Source organism: Delphinapterus leucas, chromosome 14 (assembly GCF_059928025.1).
Source record: "Delphinapterus leucas isolate spDelLeu-1000000601 "Yukka" chromosome 14, BTC_Dleu_Yukka2, whole genome shotgun sequence".
NCBI classification, from domain to species: Eukaryota; Metazoa; Chordata; class Mammalia; order Artiodactyla; family Monodontidae; genus Delphinapterus; species Delphinapterus leucas.
In genome coordinates, this window is record NC_143142.1 from 76288240 (window position 1) to 76312320 (window position 24081).

Consider the following 24081-nt stretch of genomic DNA (forward strand, 5'->3'; position numbering starts at 1 on the left):
CCGCGTACCGCAAAAAAAAAAAAAAAAAAAAAAAAAAAGATAAGTGTTTCACCTTTGTAATCCCCAAAACACTCTACATATGATAGTAGTTATCACACTATTTTAATCACATGTTTACTAATATGCATTCCCCACTAGTTTGGAAAATCTTTGACTGGGTCAGTCTTTTCACCACTACAGGCCCCCTCATAATAAGTATTTGTTGATTGGAAGTTACAAAACAAAATCAAGCAAACCAAATTAAAACAAAAAAACCTGTATTTCTCTTTCAACTTTTTCAACTACTGAACTCTATTCCATATTGCGCTATTTCCTAAACATGAGAAAGCAAAAGAAACAAAATGCTTTAAACGCTAACACTGATCATAAAACTAAAACACTGAAGATCAGGCAGAAGAAAACGTTCAGGTTTGAGAAAGCATACACAAATCACTTGGTATATAAGACTTAGGACGCCCCAGGATATGAACAGACAACACATATGTGAGAAAATATTATTAGTAAAACAAGTGCAGAAAAATGTATCAACACAAAGCTGCACTATTTTTGGCCTACTAAAATAGCATTTGATATTCTTATTTAGAAATGAAAATACCAAATACTGTGAAGGATATGATGAAGTAGGCCCCCTCATAGGTTGTTGGTAATATTATAAGCTGGCACTGTTCTTAAGACAAAAGTAAAAAAAAATTCATATTTTATGGCCCACCTATACTACAACTGAGAAGTGAAAAAAGGAAATAATCTAACTATATAAAAGGCTTATGCATAAAAACAAAACTCAAAACGTTATATATGATAATAAAAACTGTAAATAAAGTGACCAAAAAATACAGGAAAGATCAAGGTGCAGCCATGTCATAGAATATTAAAAATCTATTAAAATGATGGTTAGGGGCTTCCCTGGTGGCGTAGTGGTTGAGAGTCCGCCTGCCGATGCAGGGGACACGGGTTTGTGGCCCGGTCCGGGAGGATCCCACATGCCACGGAGCAGCTAGGCCCGTGAGCCATGGCCGCTGAGCCTGTGCGTCCGGAGCCTGTGCTCGGCAACGGGAGAGGCCACAACAGTGGGAGGCCCATGTACCGCAAAAAAAAAAAAAAAAAAAATGATGGTTAGGAAGCCTATAAGCCAACTAGGAAAATGCTTCTAAAATAAAGTAGAGGGACTTCCCTGGTGACGCATTGGTTAAGAATCTGCCTGCCAATGCAGGGGACACGGGTTCGATCCCTGGTCCGGGAAGATCCCACATGCCAGGGAGCAGCTAAGCCTGCGTGCCACAACTACTGAAGCCCATGCCCCTAGAGCCCGTCTGCAACAAGAAAAGCCACTGCAATGAGAAGCCCGAGCACCGCAACGAAGAGTAGTCCCCGCTCAATACAACTAGAGAAAGTCCGCATGCTGCAGCAAAGACCCAACACAACCATAAATAAATAAAAATAAAATAAAAATTTAAAAACAGTAAAAATAAAATACAGCAAAGTAGAAAATAAAGATATAAAATAGTACATGGACTATGATTAATACTGTGTTAAAAAGATAAATACAGAGCTAAGACTGGAAGGAAATATGTCAGAACATCAATAGGAGGGATAGGGTTAATAGATGATTTTTCTTCCTTATTCCTACTCTTCAAAATGTGATTATACTATGTTTACAATGATTTTTAAAAATTGAAAAAGAAAGAATTAGAATGCCTGTATCCTAGCCATTCTTGAAAATTTAGTTCAATTTCCACATGAGTCCTTGATGGCACCAGTTCAGCTCCCTTACCCAAACCCTGTCTCTAGTCATTCTTTATATCACATAATTCACAACTTAAATTACGATAAACTTAATTGTTGCATTTTGTAATTGCCTAACATTGTAAAATAGAGTACATATTTTATAGCAGCTTACAACTCTATTATACACCTGGGGTACACTAATTGTTCTAACTGTATGTCTGTCTAGTGTTCAGGACACTAGAAATGTGAAAAAAAACTTGGCTAATTGAATCAAGAAAGCGTACTCTCTGAGCAAAAAACAAAGAAAAAAACCCCATGATTTTTAAAATATTTGCACTTATATATGAAATTATTCTTTCCTAATATGTAAAAACATAAATTCCATAGTTCTACAAATAGTGCTACAGATTTACTTCTTTTCAAAAACTATAAAATAAAATTTTTGTAAAATGTAGATGAATAAATCTGATAAAGACAATCTTCTTATGGGACTTTATTTCTTTAGAGAACCAATATCTCATATAAAGTCTGTATATCTGAATTAATAAACTGAAACACCAATAAAATGTCATCATGGGCTCAGGGTGTACATAATAAAACCTTTCTAAATTAGGATCTGCTAGTTTGGTCTCTGTGCAAATTGAACAGGGCTGAAAAGACATTTAGGTTGTATTATACTTTGTTAAGCAAAGGGATAATATAATCAAAATTTTGGAGGAAAATGTTTATAACCAACTAAAGAGAACTATTTTCAAGTATTATAATAGCTTCCATCTGCATAAAAATAATTAAATGCTGACTAAAAACAAATCTTCTTTATTCATTTAATCAAGGGTGCATTGTTAGAAGTAGGATTGCTATTATTGTACTTTTGTAAAGTAATGAAACGGCATTTCTTTTAAATATCCTATAATTCTGACTATTCACTTATTTACATGGAGAACCCTCCAGGTCATCCAAAAATAGTGACGTGGAATGATAACAGGTGGACTATGTTTTGCAAAACTGATTTGACACTGGAAAATGTACTAACTGAAATTATTAGACTGCTTTTTCAGGCTACCTCTGTCTAATTTTTTTTTGCAAAGGTAAATATACTTTCTGATGTTGGGTAATATATTTCTTAATACATTCGTTAATAAGGTCATACTTATTACTCTGATTTTAGGCGTGATTTTTCACTTTTTAGATTTCTTAAATTACATGTGCTTAAATGTGCACAATGTAAATCCCTAGGTTTATTCTAACTGGGATAAAGATCCTATATTTGGGCCAAATTTTGAAACTGTCTGAGTGGTGGTTATTCGATTTGTCTGCTCTATTCAGTGTTTATTATAAAGTGCATATTTCTCACCCTCATGAAGATTTAAGTAAAGATGAAATAAATTTCAAAAGCAAGTGAAGAACCCTTTTCTTCAAAGTAGATGGGAGAGTATGTCATCGTTCTCACTGATTTCTAGAGAATGCTTCAGAATCCAGCCCAAATCAAGCTGTTCTTTTTTGGTTTTGTTTTACAAGAAAATTCTAATCTTCAATGAAAATGTTTAACTTTTTAACAGTTTACCTTTTGGGAAAATATTCTAAAAGGTTTCTGAATCAAAAGGAATATCTGGACTATGACATATGTAGGAGTAAAAATAAAATATTATACTCAAAGAAGAATGAACAAATCAAAACATAATTTAAAGTGCATGAAAGGAATGCAACAAAGACTAAAATTCTTATAAGTCATTGTTTGAGACTTAAAATTCCTCCACAATCTATCAGAACTCTCTAACACTGCAGGTAAGCAATATTTAAGCAACTTCAGGAAATAAACAGAAACACAAAGACTACAGGCAATACTGTGAAAATGATAAGAAAAAGAAAACTGAAGATTACAGATCAAGTCACATACAGTTTTTACAGAGGAAAAATACTTATAATTTATTCCTCAAGATTCACGTATTTTTCATTTCCAGAGGTTAAATACTCAGAGAAATGTCAACATGTCATTTAAAACTTGCAACTAAAAATTAAAATTTAAAAACAGTTTATACCCTGTGCTTAGAAGTAGGTAGGTCGACATTGAGGAAACAAGAATGCTAAACAGCCGATCAAAGAGAATCAGAGGACTCAGTAGAGGCATGATGAAGGAAGAGGCTGCAATAAAACACATGTGGGTAGTGTTAGTACAAGCGACACAGGGTATGTTGAGTTTAAAGCACTGAATACTCTATTATCATTTATAGCATTTATTATTTGTGTGATATTTAAAATGAAGCCACATTTGCCCTACCCATTTTTGTAAGAAATTTGAAACTTCACATTTTTAATTAAAATTACATTTCACCATTTTAACCACAATTTTTTTCAGATTTTCCCAATTTATATTCAGCCTTGCTCACTGTAATAACTCTTAAATAATTTGTCATTTTCTAATGTAAATAATAAAAAAAAATTACTCAAGATTCAGCAACTTTTCTCCTAATTAAACATTAGGTCAAAGACAACTTATTCCCCAGAAATTGATTTTTCCTAAACACTCCCTCCTCCAAGTTTTCCCACTGCAAAGTATGCATTGAGAGTTGTAGTGTGCCAGTTAGAAAATTAGAGACAGGAGACAAGGACTTCACCACACATGACAGTTGTAGTAAGAGTAATCCAAATAAGTGAAGTAATCTTTCTTCTCAATATTAGAAAGCAACTACTTCAGTGGGAGAAGAGCAAATAAATTGGGTGGGGGGGGTAGCAAAACATAAACTCCCCAATCTTTATTTTGGAAAGAAAATGTGCATAATTTCCTAATCCTCCTGGCTAGGATGGCAATATGCGTGGAATGAAATGCTCTAAAGTATGAAGACAGATAATTTGGGAGGGCATCCTCGCTGAATTACTTATAACTCTTTAACCATGAGGCAAGTTTGTTAATCTATCTAAGCAGTATTTCCATCTGTTAAGTAGAAATGAATAAAGTTGTTGTGAGGTTTAAATACAATTTCACCTATAAAATGCTCCTTGAGCATAGTGCCTGAGATACAGTAAGTGCTTAATAATGGCTAGGTGCTATTATTACTACTAGTCAACATCTACTAATAAGTTAAATGTAAAGACAATCTCATTCAAAGTTGAGTCACTGCAAGATTTAAGATTATGTAAGTTATATTTACAGTAATCTTAAAGGAATCGCTTCTGATTTTTTTTCAGATGTGTAGTTCCAGTAACGGTATCATCATCTGGTATATATTTTAACAGAAACAAATAGTATTTTAATATTTATTTAAAAAGCCAGTTCAAATGAGACCTGTTTTACCAACCTGTATTTTCTGTATTTGTTTGACTTTTGTGTAAAGGATTGATAAGATGCTAAAAGGGAAATAAGAGTCCCCATCCTGAGTGACATAAGTTAGAACCAGTTGCATAACATATAACCCATTTAGGGATCCCAGCACATTACAAAAAATGTTCACTGGAGCTAGACTATAGTGAATTAGTGCCTGGAAGATACCTCTGGAGATACTGCTGACCTACCTATGAGTCAACTATTTCATGCCTTGCACCATATGGTAGGCATCCTCTAGTGCCGATGCTTTCCTAATCCCAAGGAGGAAAAGTCTTGTTTAAAATATATGTCCAGCCTATAAGAGACTCACTTCAGATTTAAGGACACACATAGGCTCAAAGTGAAGGAATGGAAAAGATATTCTATACAAGTAGAAACCAAAAGAAAGTGAAGGGTAGCTATAGCTATATCAAACAAAATAGACTTTAAGCCAAAAAATGGTAAAAACAGACAAATAAGGTCATTACATAATGATAAAGGGGTCAACTGATCAGGTAGATATAACAACTGTAAATATATATGCACCCAACATCAGAGCCCCTAAATAAGCAAATTAAGCAAATACTAATAGATCTGAAGGGAGAAATAGACAAGAATACAATAATAATAGGAGACTTCAATATTCCACTTTCAGAAAGGGATAGATCATCCAGAGAGAAAATCAACAAGGAAACATTAGACTTGAACCATACATTAGACCAAATGGATCTAACAAAAATTTATATAGCATTCCAACTAGTAGCAGCAGAACACATTCTGTGCATGGAACATTCTCCAGGATAGATCATATAATAGATCACAAAACAAGTCTTAGCAAATTTAATAAGACTGAAATCATTTCAAGTATCTTTACTGACTATAATGACTTTACTTTCTATAATAACTAGAAATCACAACAAGAGAAAGCTGAAAAATCTACAAATATGTGGAAAATAAACAACATACTCCTGAACAACTAATGGATCAAAAAAGAAATTAAAAGGGAAATAAAAAGATATTTCAACAAATGAAAATGGAAACACAACATACTAAAACCTATGGGATGCTAATGTTAATCATATACACTAGTGCACAAGGAAAATATCAGTAGGTCCTATAAGGTAAAAATAATACAAAAAATACTCTCAGACACAATGTAATAAAACTAGAAATTAAAGATAAAGCAAAAATTAATGAGGTAGTGAACAGAAAAACAGTAGATCAAATTAGTAAATCAAAATCCATGTTCTTTGAGAAAATAAACAAAAAGGACAAACCACTAGCTAAGTTAATCAAAGAAAAGGAAGAAAGTGCAAATATACAAAATAAATTATGAGGGAAATGACTAATGATACAGAAGGAATTTTTAAAAATCATAAGAGATTACTTTGTATCCCTCTATATGAATAAGTTTGAAAATCTAGAAGAAACAGAAAATTCCTTAAGCAAATATAGCTTTCCAAACTAACTGCAGTAGAGATAAAAAGCTTAAACAGACCAATTTCATAGAGAAATACAAAGTTATCAGGGGACTACCCAACAAAAAAGGACTAAATTCAGATAGTTTCACAGGGGAATTCTTTCAGGACTTTACAGAACAGATAGTCCCAGCGCTACATAAATTGTTTCAGAGTATAGAAATTAAAGAGAAACAATTCTTTTTATGTAGCAAATATAACATTGATAACTAAGCCTGATAAATTTAGAACACCAAAGAAAATTAAAGAACAATATCATTTACGAATACTGATGGAAAAATAGTAGCAAATGAACTCCAACGCTACATTGAGAAAATAATACATTATAATCAAATGTGTCTTAGGAGTTTATATCAGAAATGCAAGAATGGCTCAATACTGGAAATCTATTAGTATTATTCACCATATTAACAGGTCTAGGGAAAAAAAAAAACATATTATTATCTCCATAGATGTTGAAAATGTCTTTGACAAAATTCAACATCCATTCTTAATAAAAACCCGAAATAAAACAGGAGAGCATGTACTTTCTTTAACATGATAAATATATATACTTCAGTCCTAAAGCCAGCATTTGTCTTAAATGGGGGGACTCCAGAGACACTCCCACTAAGATCAGGAAAAAAATCAAGGAGGTTCACTATCTCTACTATTTAACGTTGTTCTGTAGGTATTAGCCAATGCGAGTAAATGAAAGAAAAGAGAGGAATAAGAACAGGAAGGGGGAAATACATATCTGTATTTGTAAATTACATGATGGTATACTTGGAAAATTCTACCTAGAGAGTCAATGAAAACCTAACTCAAGAAAGGAAAATTCAGTAAAGAAGTAGGATATAAAATTAACATGCAAAAATCAATAGCATCTTATACTCAAAAAAAAAAAATTAGAAGATACAATGAATGAGAAAAGCTCATTTATAATAGCAACAAAAAAGATAAAATACTTAGGAATATATTTAACAAGAAATATTCCCAGCCTATATGAAGAAAACTATGAAGACTGCTTTTAAAGGCACAGAGGTAGACTTGAACAAGTGAAAGAACATCCCTTGTTCTTGGTTAGAATGTCTCAGCGTAACTCATGGGTAAAATATAAGTTTTCCCAGAGTTAATTGGCTATATTCTTCAAAAATGTCAATGTCATAAAAGACAAACAAAGAGAAAATACCATAAAGGATATTATTAAGTCAACTGAAAAATTAATATAAGGATGGTAGAATAGATAAAAATATTGAATATGATGTTTAAAAAATTTTATATATACATACGCTCATAATCACAGATGGACAAGAACATGAAGTAGAGGATGACTTTCTGTTATTCTGGGAAATTTCTCTTTTTTTAACCTTTTTAGACGTTTTAGATGTTTAAAAATGAGATACAATAATATGAACACAAATTCTGTTTTCTTTGCTTCTCTTTGTCATATGGTTTATCCCTAGGTGATATATTGTTTATATGCTGGTGTGTGTTATATACACTGCATATTTTTGAAGTTATGCAGGAAAATAAAAAGACTTTCCTTTAATGTCATCGTTGCCATTCATAATTTTTGATTTTTCTGTGGATTTGAAAACTAACATGTCATATGAGAGACAATTACATATAGATACCCCGCTAGATTACTAGCCCCACCACCCAGCCCTGCAGAATATAAGCTCCAGGAGGGCAGGGACTTGTTCCATATTTATTATTCTCAGAGAACAGAATAGTGCCAGAACATAGTACAAACTAAACACATTTATTTTTTAAATGAAAGAGCAGTCTCTGCTATTGTCATGCAGAATGAATGTAAATAGTAACTTTAGTAATCAAGATAATTTAAAAGGGAAGGCCTACATAATGCCCATAATGAAATGAAGTTTACACAGTGAAAATAAAGTTATATATACAAGAACACTTATTGTCCAAGAGTAACTTCCACTTATACAATGACCAAGGTGTTTAGAAAATGAGCAAATGAAAACTTTAGGAGATACATGTCTGTTTCCTGTTGTATTTTTAAGCCTCTGCTTGGATTTTAAGAGCAATCCAAGGACAAACACTCCTATCCCTTAATCGTCTTTTTAAGATCAAGTTCCATCCAAAGATCTTTTTTTTTTAATAATGAACAAAAATCATTTATAAATAAATAAATGTTAAATTGCACATCATATCATTCATAGGCATTACAAACTTTTAATTAAGTGAATTTTACTTGGTTTGCTTTACTTCTTTTTTCTTTTAAATTAATTAATTAATTAATTAACCTATTTAATTTTGGCTGTGTTGGGTCTTCGTTTCTGTGCGTGGGCTTTCTCTAGTTGTGGCAAGCGGGGGCCACTCTTCATCGCGGTGCGCGGGCCTCACTGTCGCGGCCTCTCGTGTTGTGGAGCACAAGCTCCAGACGCACAGGCTCAGTAGTTGTGGCTCACAGGCCTAGTTGCTCCGTGGCATGTGGGATCTTCCCAGACCAGGGCTCGAACCCGCGTCCCCTGCATTGGCAGGCAGATTCTCAACCACTGCGCCACCAGGGAAGCCCACTTTTTCCTTTTTTTAATGAAAAACCTGGACTTAAAGTTTGCTCCTGTTTTCCAGTTGGAAGGAAAAGGCTAAGTCCTTAAATGACACGTTTGCTCCACACGCACATTCTTAAAAGAACTATAGAGGAATACGTTTTAAAATGTATAATCAGGGGCTTCCCTGGTGGCGCAGTGGTTGAGAGTCTGCCTGCTGATGCAGGGGACACGAGTTCGTGCCCCGGTCCGGGAAGATCCCACATGCTGCGGAGCGGCTGGGCCCGTGAGCCATGGCCGCTGAGTCTGTGCGTCCGGAGCCTGTGCTCCGCAACGGGAGAGGTCACAACAGTGAGAGGCCCGCATACCAAAAAAAAAAAAAAATGTATGATCAGCTTTATAAAATGTGTAATGTGTTGGGAGGTGACTAATCAATGTTATTTTCAGCAAGGGAAATACAGATAAAATTGAACTGCTTCCTAGTCCCTGTGTAAGAACTGAGAATTTATGAATTGACATGAAATTTCAGCAAAGGAATCTCTTCACAAAACCCTCTTCTCTTCTGGAAGCACTTTTTATCAGGTGTGAATAAATATACAGCTTCATTATCAAGTCATAAATATTCTATCAAGTAATTCTTAATAACACATGAATGCTCACAAAAGTTCTAATTTTCTTTGTCAACTTCCAGCAAGAGACAGAAATAATAGCTTGTTATTGTTATTTTCCCATAACAAAATTATTTGTTTCAACAGCAATGATACAGATGTAAGTGGATAATTTTAAGATGTAACTTGATGGAAAGTTATCTCATTTGATTTGATTGACCTCTTACCTAATATTATCCAGCTAACAACCTGATTAATAAGAGGCAGTCCTTGTTTCTTGAGTAGACTATTATGAGTGCCATACACAACACACATGGAAAGCACCGTGCTTAGCATCTGAAAACAACAAACACAGAAGACGTAAATAAAAGAGAAGGTGGTGAGTGACTAATTTATATATTAGAAAGAATACTCAGAAAAGTGCTTGAACTGGAATCTGGCCAAAATGTTATTGAAATTGGACCAGCTCACCTTCTTGTGGCTAAGACCAACAGTCAGAATTCTTGTACTAAGCAAAAGCCCTCCTTCACAAGCATGAATGAGGTGTTTTACACACAAGCATGAATGAGGTGTTTTACACTTTCAGGAGTATTTTGGCATACATTATCACACTGTTTTTACTTAGAAATATTTGTTATTAATCTTGAAGTTTTCTTAAATCATGGAAGTGCAGAGAGTGAAATGTATATAGCTTGGCATATATGGCTGAGTGTCTTCCACCTCTGGCCCTCACTAACAGTCATATCTATTTATTCATTCAATACATATCCGTGGCCTGAGTTTTCACTGGTACTGGGAATACAAGGAGTACAATATTCTTTAGGGAATATAGACAAACTAGTGTAGAGTTGGTAAACTATTGCTTTTAGAAATATTATTTTATTGGAACATGGTCACTCTCATTCATTCACATGTTGTCTACAGCTCCCTTTGCCCTACAATGGTAAGCTGAAAAGTGACAACAGACTCCATATGCCCCACAAGCCTAAAATATGTACAATCCAGCATGTCAGAAAAATGTCTGCTGACCCCTGAATTAGCGGATTAATAGCCAGTTTAAGAAATGAGCTAAGTTATGGCTATGAACAAAGTAAACTCTCTTAAAGATCAGATTAGCAACCTGATCACCAAATCCTAGAGATACATTTAATTTACTCATATTTTCAGTGAATGAAGAAGGAAAAATTGCTGTCAATAAATCTGTGACACAATTCTCGGATCCTTTCAAATGTAAGACACATTCTCATTTTAGATACATTAAAATGTGAGAAGACACAAATCTTAGAATCATAAAAATATATATATGGTACACAATAGAGGAATGAATGCAAATTAATAGGTTAATGTAAGAAGGAATTACTTTATACTTAGGGGTATTTCTCACAAAGTCCATAAGAATTTTAACATGGCATTCTTTGCTCCTACAGAGTAAGGTTCAGAAACACTCACTTCTGTCAAAGTATTCAGTATTACAGGTGAATTTTTTCAAAGCTACTATGGTTTAGTGTAAAATCAGTCGGTATACCATTTAAAATGAAAAGATACACTTCAATAGGGCTTCTCTGGTGGCGCAGTGGTTGAGAGTCTGCCTGCCAGTGCAGGGGACACGGGTTCGTGCCCCGGTCCGGGAAGATCCCACATGCCGCGGAGCGGCTGGGCCCGTGAGCCATGGCCGCTGAGTCTGTGCGTCCGGAGCCTGTGCTCCGCAACGGGAGAGACCACAACAGTGAGAGGCCCGCGTACCGCAAAAAAAAGATACGCTTCAATAGCTTGATAGGATCTTTGACAAAAATACTTCTCTTTTTATATGTTCTCTGTTGTTCTCCAAGAACGCGTTAACATCTTTTAAGTGTTGTATATTTTAATTTTTGAGTGTTCTTGGAAATACTATTATCCCAGCTTTGTTCTGAGTAAATTTTTTGAGGAGACTTAAATAAGTTTTTTTCTCAGTGTTCTAGATATGGTTTATTGTTTATTGTTGAAAAGGAAAAAAAAAGTGGTTTCCACTCTTATCTACAAAAAGCTATCATTTTACAGAATATGACATCATATAATCTCTTACAACCCTACTGGATATTATCTTTACAGATTAAAAACAAACAGACAAGTTCTATTACTGAAGATCACACATCTAGTACAAAGCATAACTGGGAATTGACTCAATCTTGAAATGTCAAGTTCAAAGTTCTTTTCACCACTCCAAAACCACCAACCAAGGTGATGTTTATTTTCTCCTAGTGTGTCATCTGAAGTCTTAAACTGACTAATTTTCTTGTAAACATACTAAGCAGCTGCTTTCACTTCAAAGAGCTTACTTTCTTCCTGACCCAAACTAGGACACCACAGGATCTCAGACCAGAGGAAGTCTTTTTCAGTTCAACTCTTTGGACAATACCTCTTATATCTCCTTAATCTCTGCTATCTAGGCGTTTTGAGGGGGCCTCCTGTTGACCTTTTTGCTATTTCATACCTTTTAGAGAACATATTTCCATGTAATATCTTAAACAGAAAACTCTTCTCAGCTGGTATTGAGGTTAAAAAAAAACAGGATGGCATCTTAAGAACAATATAATTAAATACAACTGTAAGATACGTTTTAGTGTATCATTTGTATAACATAGTGTTGAAAATCTGTAACTGACCTGTAATAGATGTAACACCAGCTCTTCACTTACAAAACTATCTTTTCTTTTTAAGACAGATGTTACAACAAACAGGGATAGCAGAAGAACCAGCAAGCCTGCACCCACTCTGTTTTAAAACACAATTCACAATTTCAAATTTTCTTAAGACATTTATAGAATATATATCACATGAAAATATTAGATATTTTACTCTAATATAGAACCTCTCAATCATTTGCTTAATCAAGATGAAGTAACAAAATGAATACACAGGTGTAAGAAGAATAAAAATCTTAGAATAAAGATCCTGTGGGGATGGTGTTATTTGTAACTTTTCACACAATTTTTTAGTATCTTCATCTTATTTCTATAATTTGATTTTTTTAACATTTACGCATACCATAATTCTCAGCTTGACTTGGACAAATTTACAGAAAACAATATAAAAGATAGCTCTACAAATATATCAGTATTTACACCACACATTTTCTGACTATGAGCACCTACTCATACAAAAAGGAAAATCTACATTTATAATCCACAAATTGTTCCTCTCTATCACTGATGTTGGTGCTTTTCACAGCTGTTTCTGGCTAAGGGAAGGATGGAAAAGGGGCCACAAAAGTAGCATGTGGGTGAGGCATTGGTACAGTAATGAAACAACAAATTACATTTTTTCAAGAACACCAGATACAGTATGGTTCCTGAAATCGAAGGAGACTAACATCAAGGAAATACTGTACTATTACTATTGAGTTCTATTTCTCACCTCCTAAAAATCCAAGTAACACAGGACGACTGAAATTATGTTGAGGATAGAATCTGGAACCCAGTAATATAATAGAACTATGTGAAAAGGAGTTGGTTTAAGAGAAATAAGAAAGAGCAAAAGGCAGGGTTATAGAGAACGTGAAGCAGGAACTCCCAGGAAAATGCTTGTTTTTGCTTTTGTTTTGATTCTTCTAATATTCTCTTTAAGAATCATGAGGGAAAAGTTAATTAATCTTATGAAAAACAACCGTGTATGATTAAGATTCTTTGTTTTTATCCCCCATACCCTCTTAAAAAAATAATTTGGTATTTCAATTAATTGGCAAATATGTTTTTACCTCAGAAAACTGGAGTAACAGGAATATTATTGCTATGTTATATAAATTTTTGCTCTTTCTTTTAATTTATCCTTAAATATTTCACATATCTATCTTTGAAATTTTCTAAAGAAGAGAGATGAGGTGAGAGATCAAATGGAGAGTAGCAATTTCTCCATAAACCAGGAGGCAAAATGAAGAAGTTGCAAATATAGCTACTGGAAAACTTGAAGCACTGAGGAATTTAAATTAAGAGGGGAAACAACATAATTTTTAAAAATACAAATTAGATTTCTCATGGTTTAACAAGTTTGCTTCCTGAATTAATCTTTACTGGAATAGGTAAAGTGAAAAATTTCTATGAAGACCATTTATATAATTTCTTTTCCTTTTAGCATAAGTCCTGTTCAAATATGTCAAGAGTGCTTGAGCAGGACAGATGGGCAGATGCCAATGAAAGGAGGGAAAGCGGCTTTATAGAGACAAGAGAAGAGCTCACAGAGTAGTGGGAAGCAAAAAATAAAATGTTTGAATTCATCTTTGCACATGCTGTTTACAGTTTATGACAGCGGCAAAATGTTTTCACTTAGAACTAATAAAGTATGGCTTAGATAAAATAGTCTTAGAATTCTATACAATTTTTTGAGCTCTGCTAATAAATTGACTTCCTGGAATAATTTCTGATCTAGTCCATATTGTTATTCTCACAGAAATGAGATAAAATATATATAATTTATAGGTACTTTAAAATGAACACATACTTTAAAAAAATATTGAGTTAATTTTCCTTCAAAAGATATACCCTCATCTATTAAAGATGGGGTTAGAACGCTAAAAAGTTGGTTACACAAAGTTCAAAAGAAAGTAACAAAGATGATTACATGATTAGAAAATAAGAAAGGAAATGTTAAATGAAATAGTGATCATTTAATTTGCCAAGCGCCTGCACACACACACATACACACACACACACAGCCATTAGATTACATGATAATAACTTTAAAGTTAAAAACAATTGTAACCAATTATTTTAAAGATTTGCTTGGGATATATTGAGGAGAAATAAATATAACAGCAGCATGGAGAATTCAGGTAAGGTATATAGAATTTTCTAACAGTTTAAGTGATTAAACATGAGAAAGCTGTCAAGGTACAGAGAGTTTCCTCCCATGGAGATCTTTACATTCAGATTAGAAAAGAATTTCATTTTTCTCAGACATTTAAAATGTGGACATGATCAAAGGAAAAGATAGAGATTGCATCAATCATCAGTGGCTTTTAGACCTTTTAATTTTGGCAACAGAACATTTTTTCATGTGAAACCGTTTACTGATCTCCCAATATATAAAACATACAAAGGCTTCTAGACCTTTAAAAAATTCTTGGCATTTTAAGTTATCACTGGCACAATTTCATTTTTTACAAAGGTCCAGAAGCATCTTCAGGGAGTTTTAATGCCTCTCAGAGCCTGAGCCAAAATTATGACTAATGGTTTGATATTAGTATTTTAACTTCTAGTTTGTTCACATGATTTTAAACTCATGGCCAAGACTTGGTTCATATTTCATAGTGTTGATTGAGAAAAACAATTGCATTAAAAAGAAAATAAGTTAAAATATGGTGCATACACTAGAAAGATATTTGGCTTTCGTCCTACAACAGGCATAAGCGGGAACACTGCCAGGAGCAAACAGAAGAAAATCCAACTCAGTGAGGTGCTCTAAAATAAAGAAAAAAGTTATCTTTAGACAATTATGGTACAAAAACTGTCTTCAGTGTTTCACAGACTACATGGCTGTGAAACTAAAAGGAAAATTCAAAGCTTTACATCTGTTTACTTTAAAAAGTAATATAGTTACTATTTGTGAAGGATCTGTTATACAGTAGGCACTATATTAGGTATGATATAGGCATTATCTCATTTAATTCTCACAATAACCTCAATAGGTAGACTGTATTATTCACAGTATTTCAGATGAGGAAACTGAGCTCAGAGATGTCAAAGTGTAAGTAGCACCAGATCTATTACTAGTAAATGAAGCAGCCAGGATTTAGACTCAGGTCTGCTGTTTCAAAGCAAGCACTTCATTCAATTTATGTTCTACCATATATAGATGACATCTTTAAGAAAGCTGGCCTGCAATCATAATCAAACGATTGTGCCCAGGAGGGAAATAAGTAAAAATACTTCTGTAATTAGATTAAGACAAAAAATTGTCAATAGTCCCATTAATTGGAAAATTTTGTAGGTTCTCATAGAGTAGAAAGAAGATATTTCTATCTTCCTGCTACCTCCACCAAAAAGTATCAAAATGAAAACATGAGAGTATTCTTTGTAGAAGCACACTGTAATTACCTACCTAGTTAAAGGCAGAAAATCAGGAGTAATTATACTTTAAAATAATCTATCATGAATAAATACTTCTCCAGAGAAAAACTGAGGTGGCTCCAGACCAGGAGGGAGGTGACTCCTCTGACTTGAGTCCAGAGTGTGGCCTCTCATGCCACTGCACTGCTCTGGGCAGTTCCTCTGTGGCATTTAGATATTTGAGCCTAAAGGAATCTAGGAAGTGCTTCAGAGAAGGACAGATCAGCTCTGCTTCTTGAGTATTTCAATCACCACAAGACCAGTTCACTTTGATATGAAAGTCTGCATGAATCACTGAAACCTTAAAGCCAACATCAGTCCTCCTGTCAAAAGGGTCAGGATCTTTATGTAAGGTCACATTCTACCCTGTTCTAAAAAAACTGAATAATTCCCTGAGTTAAACGCATATCAAAACAAAGCCGCTATGAATCTGTCTAATTTCAAAGTGAGTACTTATACCTTTGCTCGAGTCCACAGTGGAGTGATAAATGGCCAACCTGCAAATGCAATGAGTCCAGCTGTAAGCATATAGCGGTAGAAAAAACTGAGAACCTAGTAATGCAATCCAAAGAAGAAAGGGAAAATGAGGTCATTTCAAAGGAGTTACATGTGTATGAAAGAGACCTGAAAATGTGGTAACGTGGTAAATTACTTACTAATACTTCAACTCCCAGGATAAAGAGTAACAGGTATCCAACAAAATGACTTGGAGGGAAGGTCAACAGTAATGTGACCAAGCCTTGAATAACTGGAAATCTGTTTAACAAGATTATTTATAAAAAGATTATTTATAACCTATATTGAATATAAAAAAATTAGTTCTCATATAGTTAAAAATAAAAATTTTGTGCATAGAAATCAGGGAATTTTCAATTCATAGATTTTTCAAAAACTAAGATAACCTCCAACATTTGTTTCAATGGCTTTACTTACCTAAATCTTTTTTTGATACCTAGTATTCTAGGAAAAATGTAACTTCTGAATTAAGTTGATAATGATCACATTAATTTGCTTGGCTTTTTTATAAACATTAATGACAATAAATGAGTCTTATTGGATGTTTAAACATGGGCACATACAATTACAGATACAACATCGGAAATAAAATACAATAAACCCAAATGAATAAACATAAAGAACATTTTTAAAATTCACTAAAGTTAATTTTATATTGAAATCTCAACTGTCTTAATAAAATAAAGGTCGTTTCCCTAGTCTAGGTAGAGAAAATCTTAATTGCACTTTTTCACTAGGTGAAATAACCTTTTCCAAACTCAATTTAAGATGTCACTAATTGTACACTAATTGTAATTAAATGTGAATTCATAACCATTAAAAATGTATTACATACTTGAGTCCTTTTTACATTTCATCACTGGAAAAATTTTTTTAGCATTGGTAGTGCATTATTAAGTAGGCAATTATAAAAAGTCAGTATCACTTGGTTTATAACCTTTTTCTGATTGAAAACAATGGTTACATAATGTCATCAAAACGATTAAGGTGCCATGTTAGGAAAGAAAAGCTAACACCAGTCTAAAGGAGAATGTTTCTTTTGTTCCCAACAGTGATGATTTTGTAAAATCATTTAGATTATTTCTAGAAGAAAAGTGAATTTTCATGTTTTATTTTCTTTATAATCTATCAAAAAGATAAAGATAGAACACAACATATTTTCAAAATCACTCTGTCCTTAAAATTTTAATGTATATGTGTTCTTCATAAATAGAACATTTAATAATTCAGGAGGGAATTTTGGATAACACCTTTCATTCTAAAAATTTTTAAGCCAGAGCAAATGACATTAGGAATAAATCCAATTTAAATATGTGCATCCAGCAACCCTATTCCTTTCAAATGGAGAAGTAACAGTCTGTTCTTTTGTCAGTGTCTTTTTACCTTGTTTTTAAAAATGTTAACATTTAAAATATTTTAATATTAATTTTTATTTTTCATATTAAGAAGAGGTGGTCAAAGCTGGAGGTAACAAAAATTAGAAAAGAAAACACATTGTGTCATTGCAACATGCTCGCCAGCCCTGACAACACCCTTATTCTGGGCTGTCATTCCCTGGTCTGCTTTTGGCATCTGGTTTGCTCAAAGGATGCCCAAGACTAAGTTTAAATTTAGATTACTGGTGCAAATATAGAAATCAACACGATCTGTAACATGACCCTCGCTGCCTGTGAACATGAACCAGCCCAACATTTTAGTGATTTTCTTTTAAAGTGTTTATAACTTCCATGAGAGCTCTACCTCTGATGTTTCCTACAATGATAAGAATCCATTGCAAGTCCAACTTGTGAGCAAGCACTTAAAGGTAGAACCACAGCATACAAGAATAATCTCCCCTAACCCCTGTAGGTATACATTACTAGGTTGGATTTAATTGTGAACTTTCATTCATCTAGGTTTACATGATAGCTGGGAAAGGAGGGGCAAAAATGTATGGAACAAAAGCATGCAAATTGCTTTGTGAAACATGAAGATACACTGGAAACTGGGATGATGAGACAAATTCAAAACATAAGTCACTCCTGACATAGTACAATCCATATTAATTACTTAATTTTTACTCCAGATTTTTCTTATAAAAGATAACACAAAGACGGGAATGAGGCCAGTGCTACCTCAGGGCAATCAAGATGAAGTCAAAAGGGAAAAGTAAAAAGGATGTTTAGGGAATTCCCTGGAGGTACAGTGGTTAGGACTCTGCACTTTCACTGCCGAGGGCCCGGGTTCAATCCTGGGTTGGAGAACTAAGATTCTGCAGGCCTCAAGGTGCGGCTAAGAAAAAAAAAAAGCCTGTTTATATGCAACGTTTATGCTGTTATGAATGAAATGAAAGGGCTTGGAGATTTGAGGGTATTATAATTATCTTTCATGACTTATGCTACAGAAAACTAATGCATTTAAATACAGATTTAACTGTCAGTGAAGTGAAAAACAAGACCACAAGATGTGTTACTTACTCTCTCAGAACCGCATACCATACTGGCAGTGGCAACAAGCAATATATGTAGTAAGTCCAGGGACAGGCTTGAATCAGCAGGAAAAGTGCTAGTAAAACGCCAACAGCTATAAAACTACATGACAGGAGATGGCTTGGTTTCTGAAAGTTAAACAAAACATTGAAAACACTCCAAATCCATGCTACTTGATAGGTTTTTAAAAGAGATTTTATAAAGTGAAGAAAATACATTACTTTCTTTCAGTGATTCTACAACTAGATGATTAATCTAAGAGCTGCATTTAAAAAAAATCTGTCATTGGAGAAGCACATTATAGAAGAAAAAGCTGGATAGCCTGGAATTGTTGCAATTAGGTAATTCTCAATTTAAAATGACTATGCTCCTAAAGTTTGTTTGCAAGTAACTTCTTCGGAACTCTGAACATATTTCTCCTTAGTAACAATTTTATAAATGTTGATTAAGTTCACTGACAAGCCCACAAAAGCCCATTTAATCTACAATAAACTGTGGGACCTAATCTTCATTTGGAACAATGATTCTATCTATTCAAACTTCAACTTGACATGCTGCCCACGCTTCTCTCTCTATCACCCAACCACAGTAGGTTCATTCAGTCATATCTTCTCTCCCAAACACCTGCCGAACAAGAAAGGAGCTCCTCCATGTAAATCACCAGTGCCGGCCTCCACAGGCCATGGGTGCTCTGGGCCAAGAGTAATGATGTGAGGGTCAGGGACAGAAATGCCAATGATTGGAACAAGAACACACTTATGGAAAGCTGTGATGCTAAGAGCACACTGGAGAAAAAAACAGGACTGGAGGGGTCACATGGTACTCTCTTGCCTCCGTGCCTTGTTTTCTCTCTCTCTGTTTCCCCCTTGTTTTGCTACCCAAACTAAATAACGTGAGAATTAAGAATTACCTTCTGGAGTAGGGGAGGTTAGGGAGGAAAAGCAAGAGTTTTTTTCCCCCTTATAATTCCTCCCTCTGGCCTAAAATGTCACCAGAAAGGAAGTAGAGAAGCAAGAATAAACTAGGGCAGAGTTGTAAAAAGGAAGGTGAGACACAGCATTGTGATTAAGAGTTTGGCGCTACACAGATCAGAATTCAAATCCTGCCTCTGTCACTTGCTCACTGTATGACCATGAGCAAAGTACAAAACAGATTCTGAGACTTAATTTTACCCCATCTATAAAATGCAAAGAATAATTCCATATCTATTTATCAAGACTAGTAATGCTTAAATGAGATTATGAAAAGAGCTTAACAAAATGCCCAGAATATTACTACTGCTTAATAAATAATGGCTACCATTATCACCTTTATTTTTCTTCGCTCCTCCTCTACCTCTCTGCATTAGTCCCAAAAGTCACTACAGAAACCTCTCAGTGACTAGCACCGGAAATGGAGGTCCCATAGCAAGGGGGTGGAAGAAGAAGGAGCAAGTCTCAACCAGATATGGACAGGTAGAGTCTCTAAAGCTCAAGGTGCCTGAGGCATTGCCTTAGGAATTGGGACTGGTTTCACATCACTCTGAGGATAGTAAAATAAGAAGAAAATAAGTTTAAAGAGTACCTAAAAAAGACACTCGAGGGATTTTCTAGAGTCAGTACAATATCATATAATTATCCAATCCTTTGACACATAAAGTAATCGACATTACAAATAAACATCTACTTGTAGGAAACCAAATCAAAAAGAATTCAGTTCAGCTAAAGTAAAAATTGAAAGGATTTTAAATAACAGGAATGGGGAACATTTTCCACCTCATCATCATTAACTCCCTGCCTCCCCAGACCCTCCAAAAAATACCTGATGATAATGAACCATGCTGTGTGCATTGTCATGACTCCTCCATCCAACTAACAATGATTAAGTCGCACAGTCTACGCCATGCTCTGTACTAGGTGCTGCCCTATGAGGAGTTTAAACCATACAGGTGGAGACTGAATGCTGGGACTTGGTTTAAGGGGTTAACATTTTGTGATTTCCCTAAGTAGTGAGAGAATAAGGGAAGCATGTGGCAAAGCAAAAGACATCTGAACTAGCAAAAGCAAAGGAGAAGAGTAGATAGAAGTTAAATGCAGAGTTCAATTAGGAGGAGCTATGGCAAATTACCTTTAAAGAGAATATTCACTGCAGAGTTGTCTGTAAGAGTGATAAACCTGTAAAATCTGGCGGACACTATCATGGAGAAGTGACAGAAACTTTGGAGTCAGACCTAAATTTAATTCCAGCACTGCTGTTTTATTTGCTGTCATTTGACTAAACCATTTAGCTTGTCTCAAGCTCTGTTTCCTCATCTGGCCGTGGAGGGTAGAATTTGCTGCGAGCTCACCTCTCACTCCCCCTGGGCCCTCTATAGTCTAGCCGTATCAGTGACTTGCAGCCCTTCCAAGAAGCCATGCTACCTCACTCCTCATCTGGCACATGCTGCTCTCCCTGCACCTTTTTCCTTTTTTCTATTGTGCTATCCGACTCACCCTTTAAGATTTGACTTTGGCAACAACTACCTCAGTGAAGGCTCCCTACACCCCAACTGCAAGCATCATGTTCTAATGAGTGCAGAGCTGCAATCATCTCACCCCCCAATTGCTCTCCAAGCCTCCCTTTGGTTAATGCTGTAGACTTCTGGCAACTTATTCTTCCTCCAGATGCTGTCACTTCACTAGATTATAAACTCTCACTGAAGAAGAATCAGAATGTTTTTGCAAACAGAACTAAAGGGTTCAAAATACTTTTAATAACCTCAACTGTAAAGGTCAGTTTTGTGTGTCAACTTGGCTAGGCTACAGACCCTAGTTAGTTATTCAATCACACATTAATCTAGGTGTTGGCTGTGCAAATATCTTGTAGATGTGATTAAAGTCCATAATCAGTTGACTTTAAGGGAGATTATCCTGAACAATCATGGTGAGCCTGATTCACAAAAGGCTCTAAGAGCAGAACAGAGGGTTCCCCGAAGAAGAAACTGTACCTGTGGAGTGAAGCTTCCGCTCCTGCCTGCAAGTTCCAGTCTGCCCTTCCTGATGGCCTGACCTCTGAACTTAGGACCTGCCTAACTAGCCCCACAGTCACATAAGCCAATTTCTTACACTAAATTTCTTAATACAGAGATCTTACTGGTCTATTTCTCTGGTTTAACTCTAAGTGATAGACCAGCTCTTCACTAAATAAAGTCTAAACTCTATAGTCTAGCATTTGAGGCCTTTGATTACTTCCACCTAATCTATATTATCAGTATTATCTATTATTAGGCCCTTGAACAAACCTCCCAAATTCCCCCCAAACTGAACTATTTATTTTGAAGGCAGCATGGTATAGAAAGAGCATGAATTTAAGTATTAGAGTTCAAGGACACCAGTGTGTCCTGGAGGAAAACATTTATCTCTCTGAGCCTAAATTCCCCCATCCATATTATGAGAATCATACCATTAAATTTAGGGTAGTATTAAGCTTAACTGAATAACACACGTACAACACCCAGGACAGTCCTGGAATAGTGCAGTTTAATAAATATTACTTCAGTTTCCTCTTTTATACAGAAAAATTATAATGCCTACTTCCAGCACTGTTACGTTTAAAGTAGCAAAATAAATTTCAAATACCCAGCTGAATGCCTAGTTATATCCTCCACTAAAACACATTTGTTTTTGTCTCTTTTCCTACCACGTAAGAAATGATTTCTACTCTAGCCAATTTCACATACATTCAAATAATGAAAATTAGTTGGGGTAAATTATTTAAGATGCATTACAGCATTATACAAAAATGGAATAAATACTACTGCTCTTCCTTCCATTACAGAAAAATAAAGTATAAAATTGAAAAGAGTTATCACTGGAAATGTCTGCAGACTATTATTATTAATAATACACCATTCAGGTATATTACTTTTTAGATGATTTGGACATGGTAATAATCATTAGAGAATGAAGTAAAGGAGATGGAAGAGGCATATTATCCCTGGTAAATGACAGTAATATATTTTAAAAGAGTAAAGTGTTTTAATATAGTTAAACCATATATGTACTGTTATATTTTCTCAGTTGTATAAAGTATTATTAAAGAGTGGGGTTTTTTTGGCATTGAAAGTACGGGGTTTTTTTGGCATTGAAAGTACAGTAAACTAGGGACTAATTCTTAAAATGAGGATATATGGAAAGTTCTGGAAATCTGTATTTAAGAATTTTAGAAAGATGAAAAAGGTAAGAAAAATGTATATTCCAGAAAGGAATATGTTCCTTTTAAAAGGAACATTTTGAATAAGTGATTTTATTTCTTTCCAGCTCCTAAACTTAATATCAGATAAAGTTAAATATATTGCTTTGAAACTGTTTTCTGATCACCTGTACTGTAGAAAGATACAGAATACTTATAACATGCTAAATAATTATAAAAATAAACAGAAAAACAACACAATTAATGCCATAGGCAAATGTAAATTACACAGCTATCTTTATAGCCTCTTAAGTTACAGGACCATTATTACTGATACACCCTTTTCCCAACTAAAGAAACAGAGATTACTGAGAAAAAAAGACCCAGTACAACAAAAGCAAATGAGTTAGCTTAGTACAGCATGTACATTATATGAACTCACTGCAGTTAATTTGATATAATTTCTTTCCTTAGTCTTATGATTTTACACCATCATCTGAATCTTCATTATACTTTCTGAACGTACCTTGACTTCTTTACTAACACCTCTGCTAAGGTTGCAGTGAGACTTGATGATCAGCAAAGAAGCATAAGATGTCCATCCCACAAAACCAAGAACGATATTGAAAGCCAAAAAGAATCTGTCATAAGTGTGATAATAGGACAATCCTTTCAATGCAAGATTAATCAGCTCCTTGCAAAGGGAAACCTATGGAGAAAGAAAAATATAACTCGCCACATGCAAAGACAAAGAAAATCTAAGTTTCAAAGGAAGAAAAATTATTAAAGTAACTGTAGATGATTGATCAAAAACAGATTTTGATTGTTCAAGGATCTTCTTGCAAAGTATAAGAAAAATTCCTGAATAAAATAAATTTCTAAATCTTGATAAGAAAGGACATTTAAAATGCAAACTATCTATGAGATGTACAATGATTTTAAATGATTCTGAATGATTCATTTTGTGGAAATTATCTTCAAATGACACATGAAAGAAATGGTTCTCTAATATAGGTCCCTGATAGGAGATGCCCACATTTACATGTTTTGACTTTCTCATGTCAGATTACCCAAATCAGTTATAAAACATTATTAAAATAGCTTAATATTTTAGTGGAGAAGAATAGCTTGCCACTGTAAAACTATAACAAAAATAAGCATTAGAAATGCCATCATACTACTCAGGCAATTTTAGAAACCAAAAATAGAATTCTTTCTTACTTTAAAATTATATGACCATTTAAAACAGAGAAAATTA

At 34.4% G+C, this 24081-nt stretch overlaps 1 protein-coding gene across 6 annotated transcripts in view; it reads right to left on the reverse strand.

The window, feature by feature from the left end:
* The window catches only part of PIGN (phosphatidylinositol glycan anchor biosynthesis class N), a 113173-nt gene that overhangs the window by 41258 nt on the left and 47834 nt on the right, over positions 1-24081 (reverse strand). For all 6 annotated transcript variants that reach the window (XM_022584337.3, XM_089895273.1, XM_022584339.2 and 3 more), the window contains exons 15-22: positions 23350-23532; positions 18663-18802; positions 16347-16446; positions 16150-16242; positions 14951-15042; positions 12253-12361; positions 9838-9946; positions 3765-3867 (exon numbers count right to left, since the gene is read on the reverse strand). In XM_022584337.3, coding sequence (XP_022440045.2) covers positions 3765-3867; positions 9838-9946; positions 12253-12361; positions 14951-15042; positions 16150-16242; positions 16347-16446; positions 18663-18802; positions 23350-23532 — 929 coding nt within the window. The remainder of the gene's footprint in view (positions 1-3764; positions 3868-9837; positions 9947-12252; positions 12362-14950; positions 15043-16149; positions 16243-16346; positions 16447-18662; positions 18803-23349; positions 23533-24081) is intronic.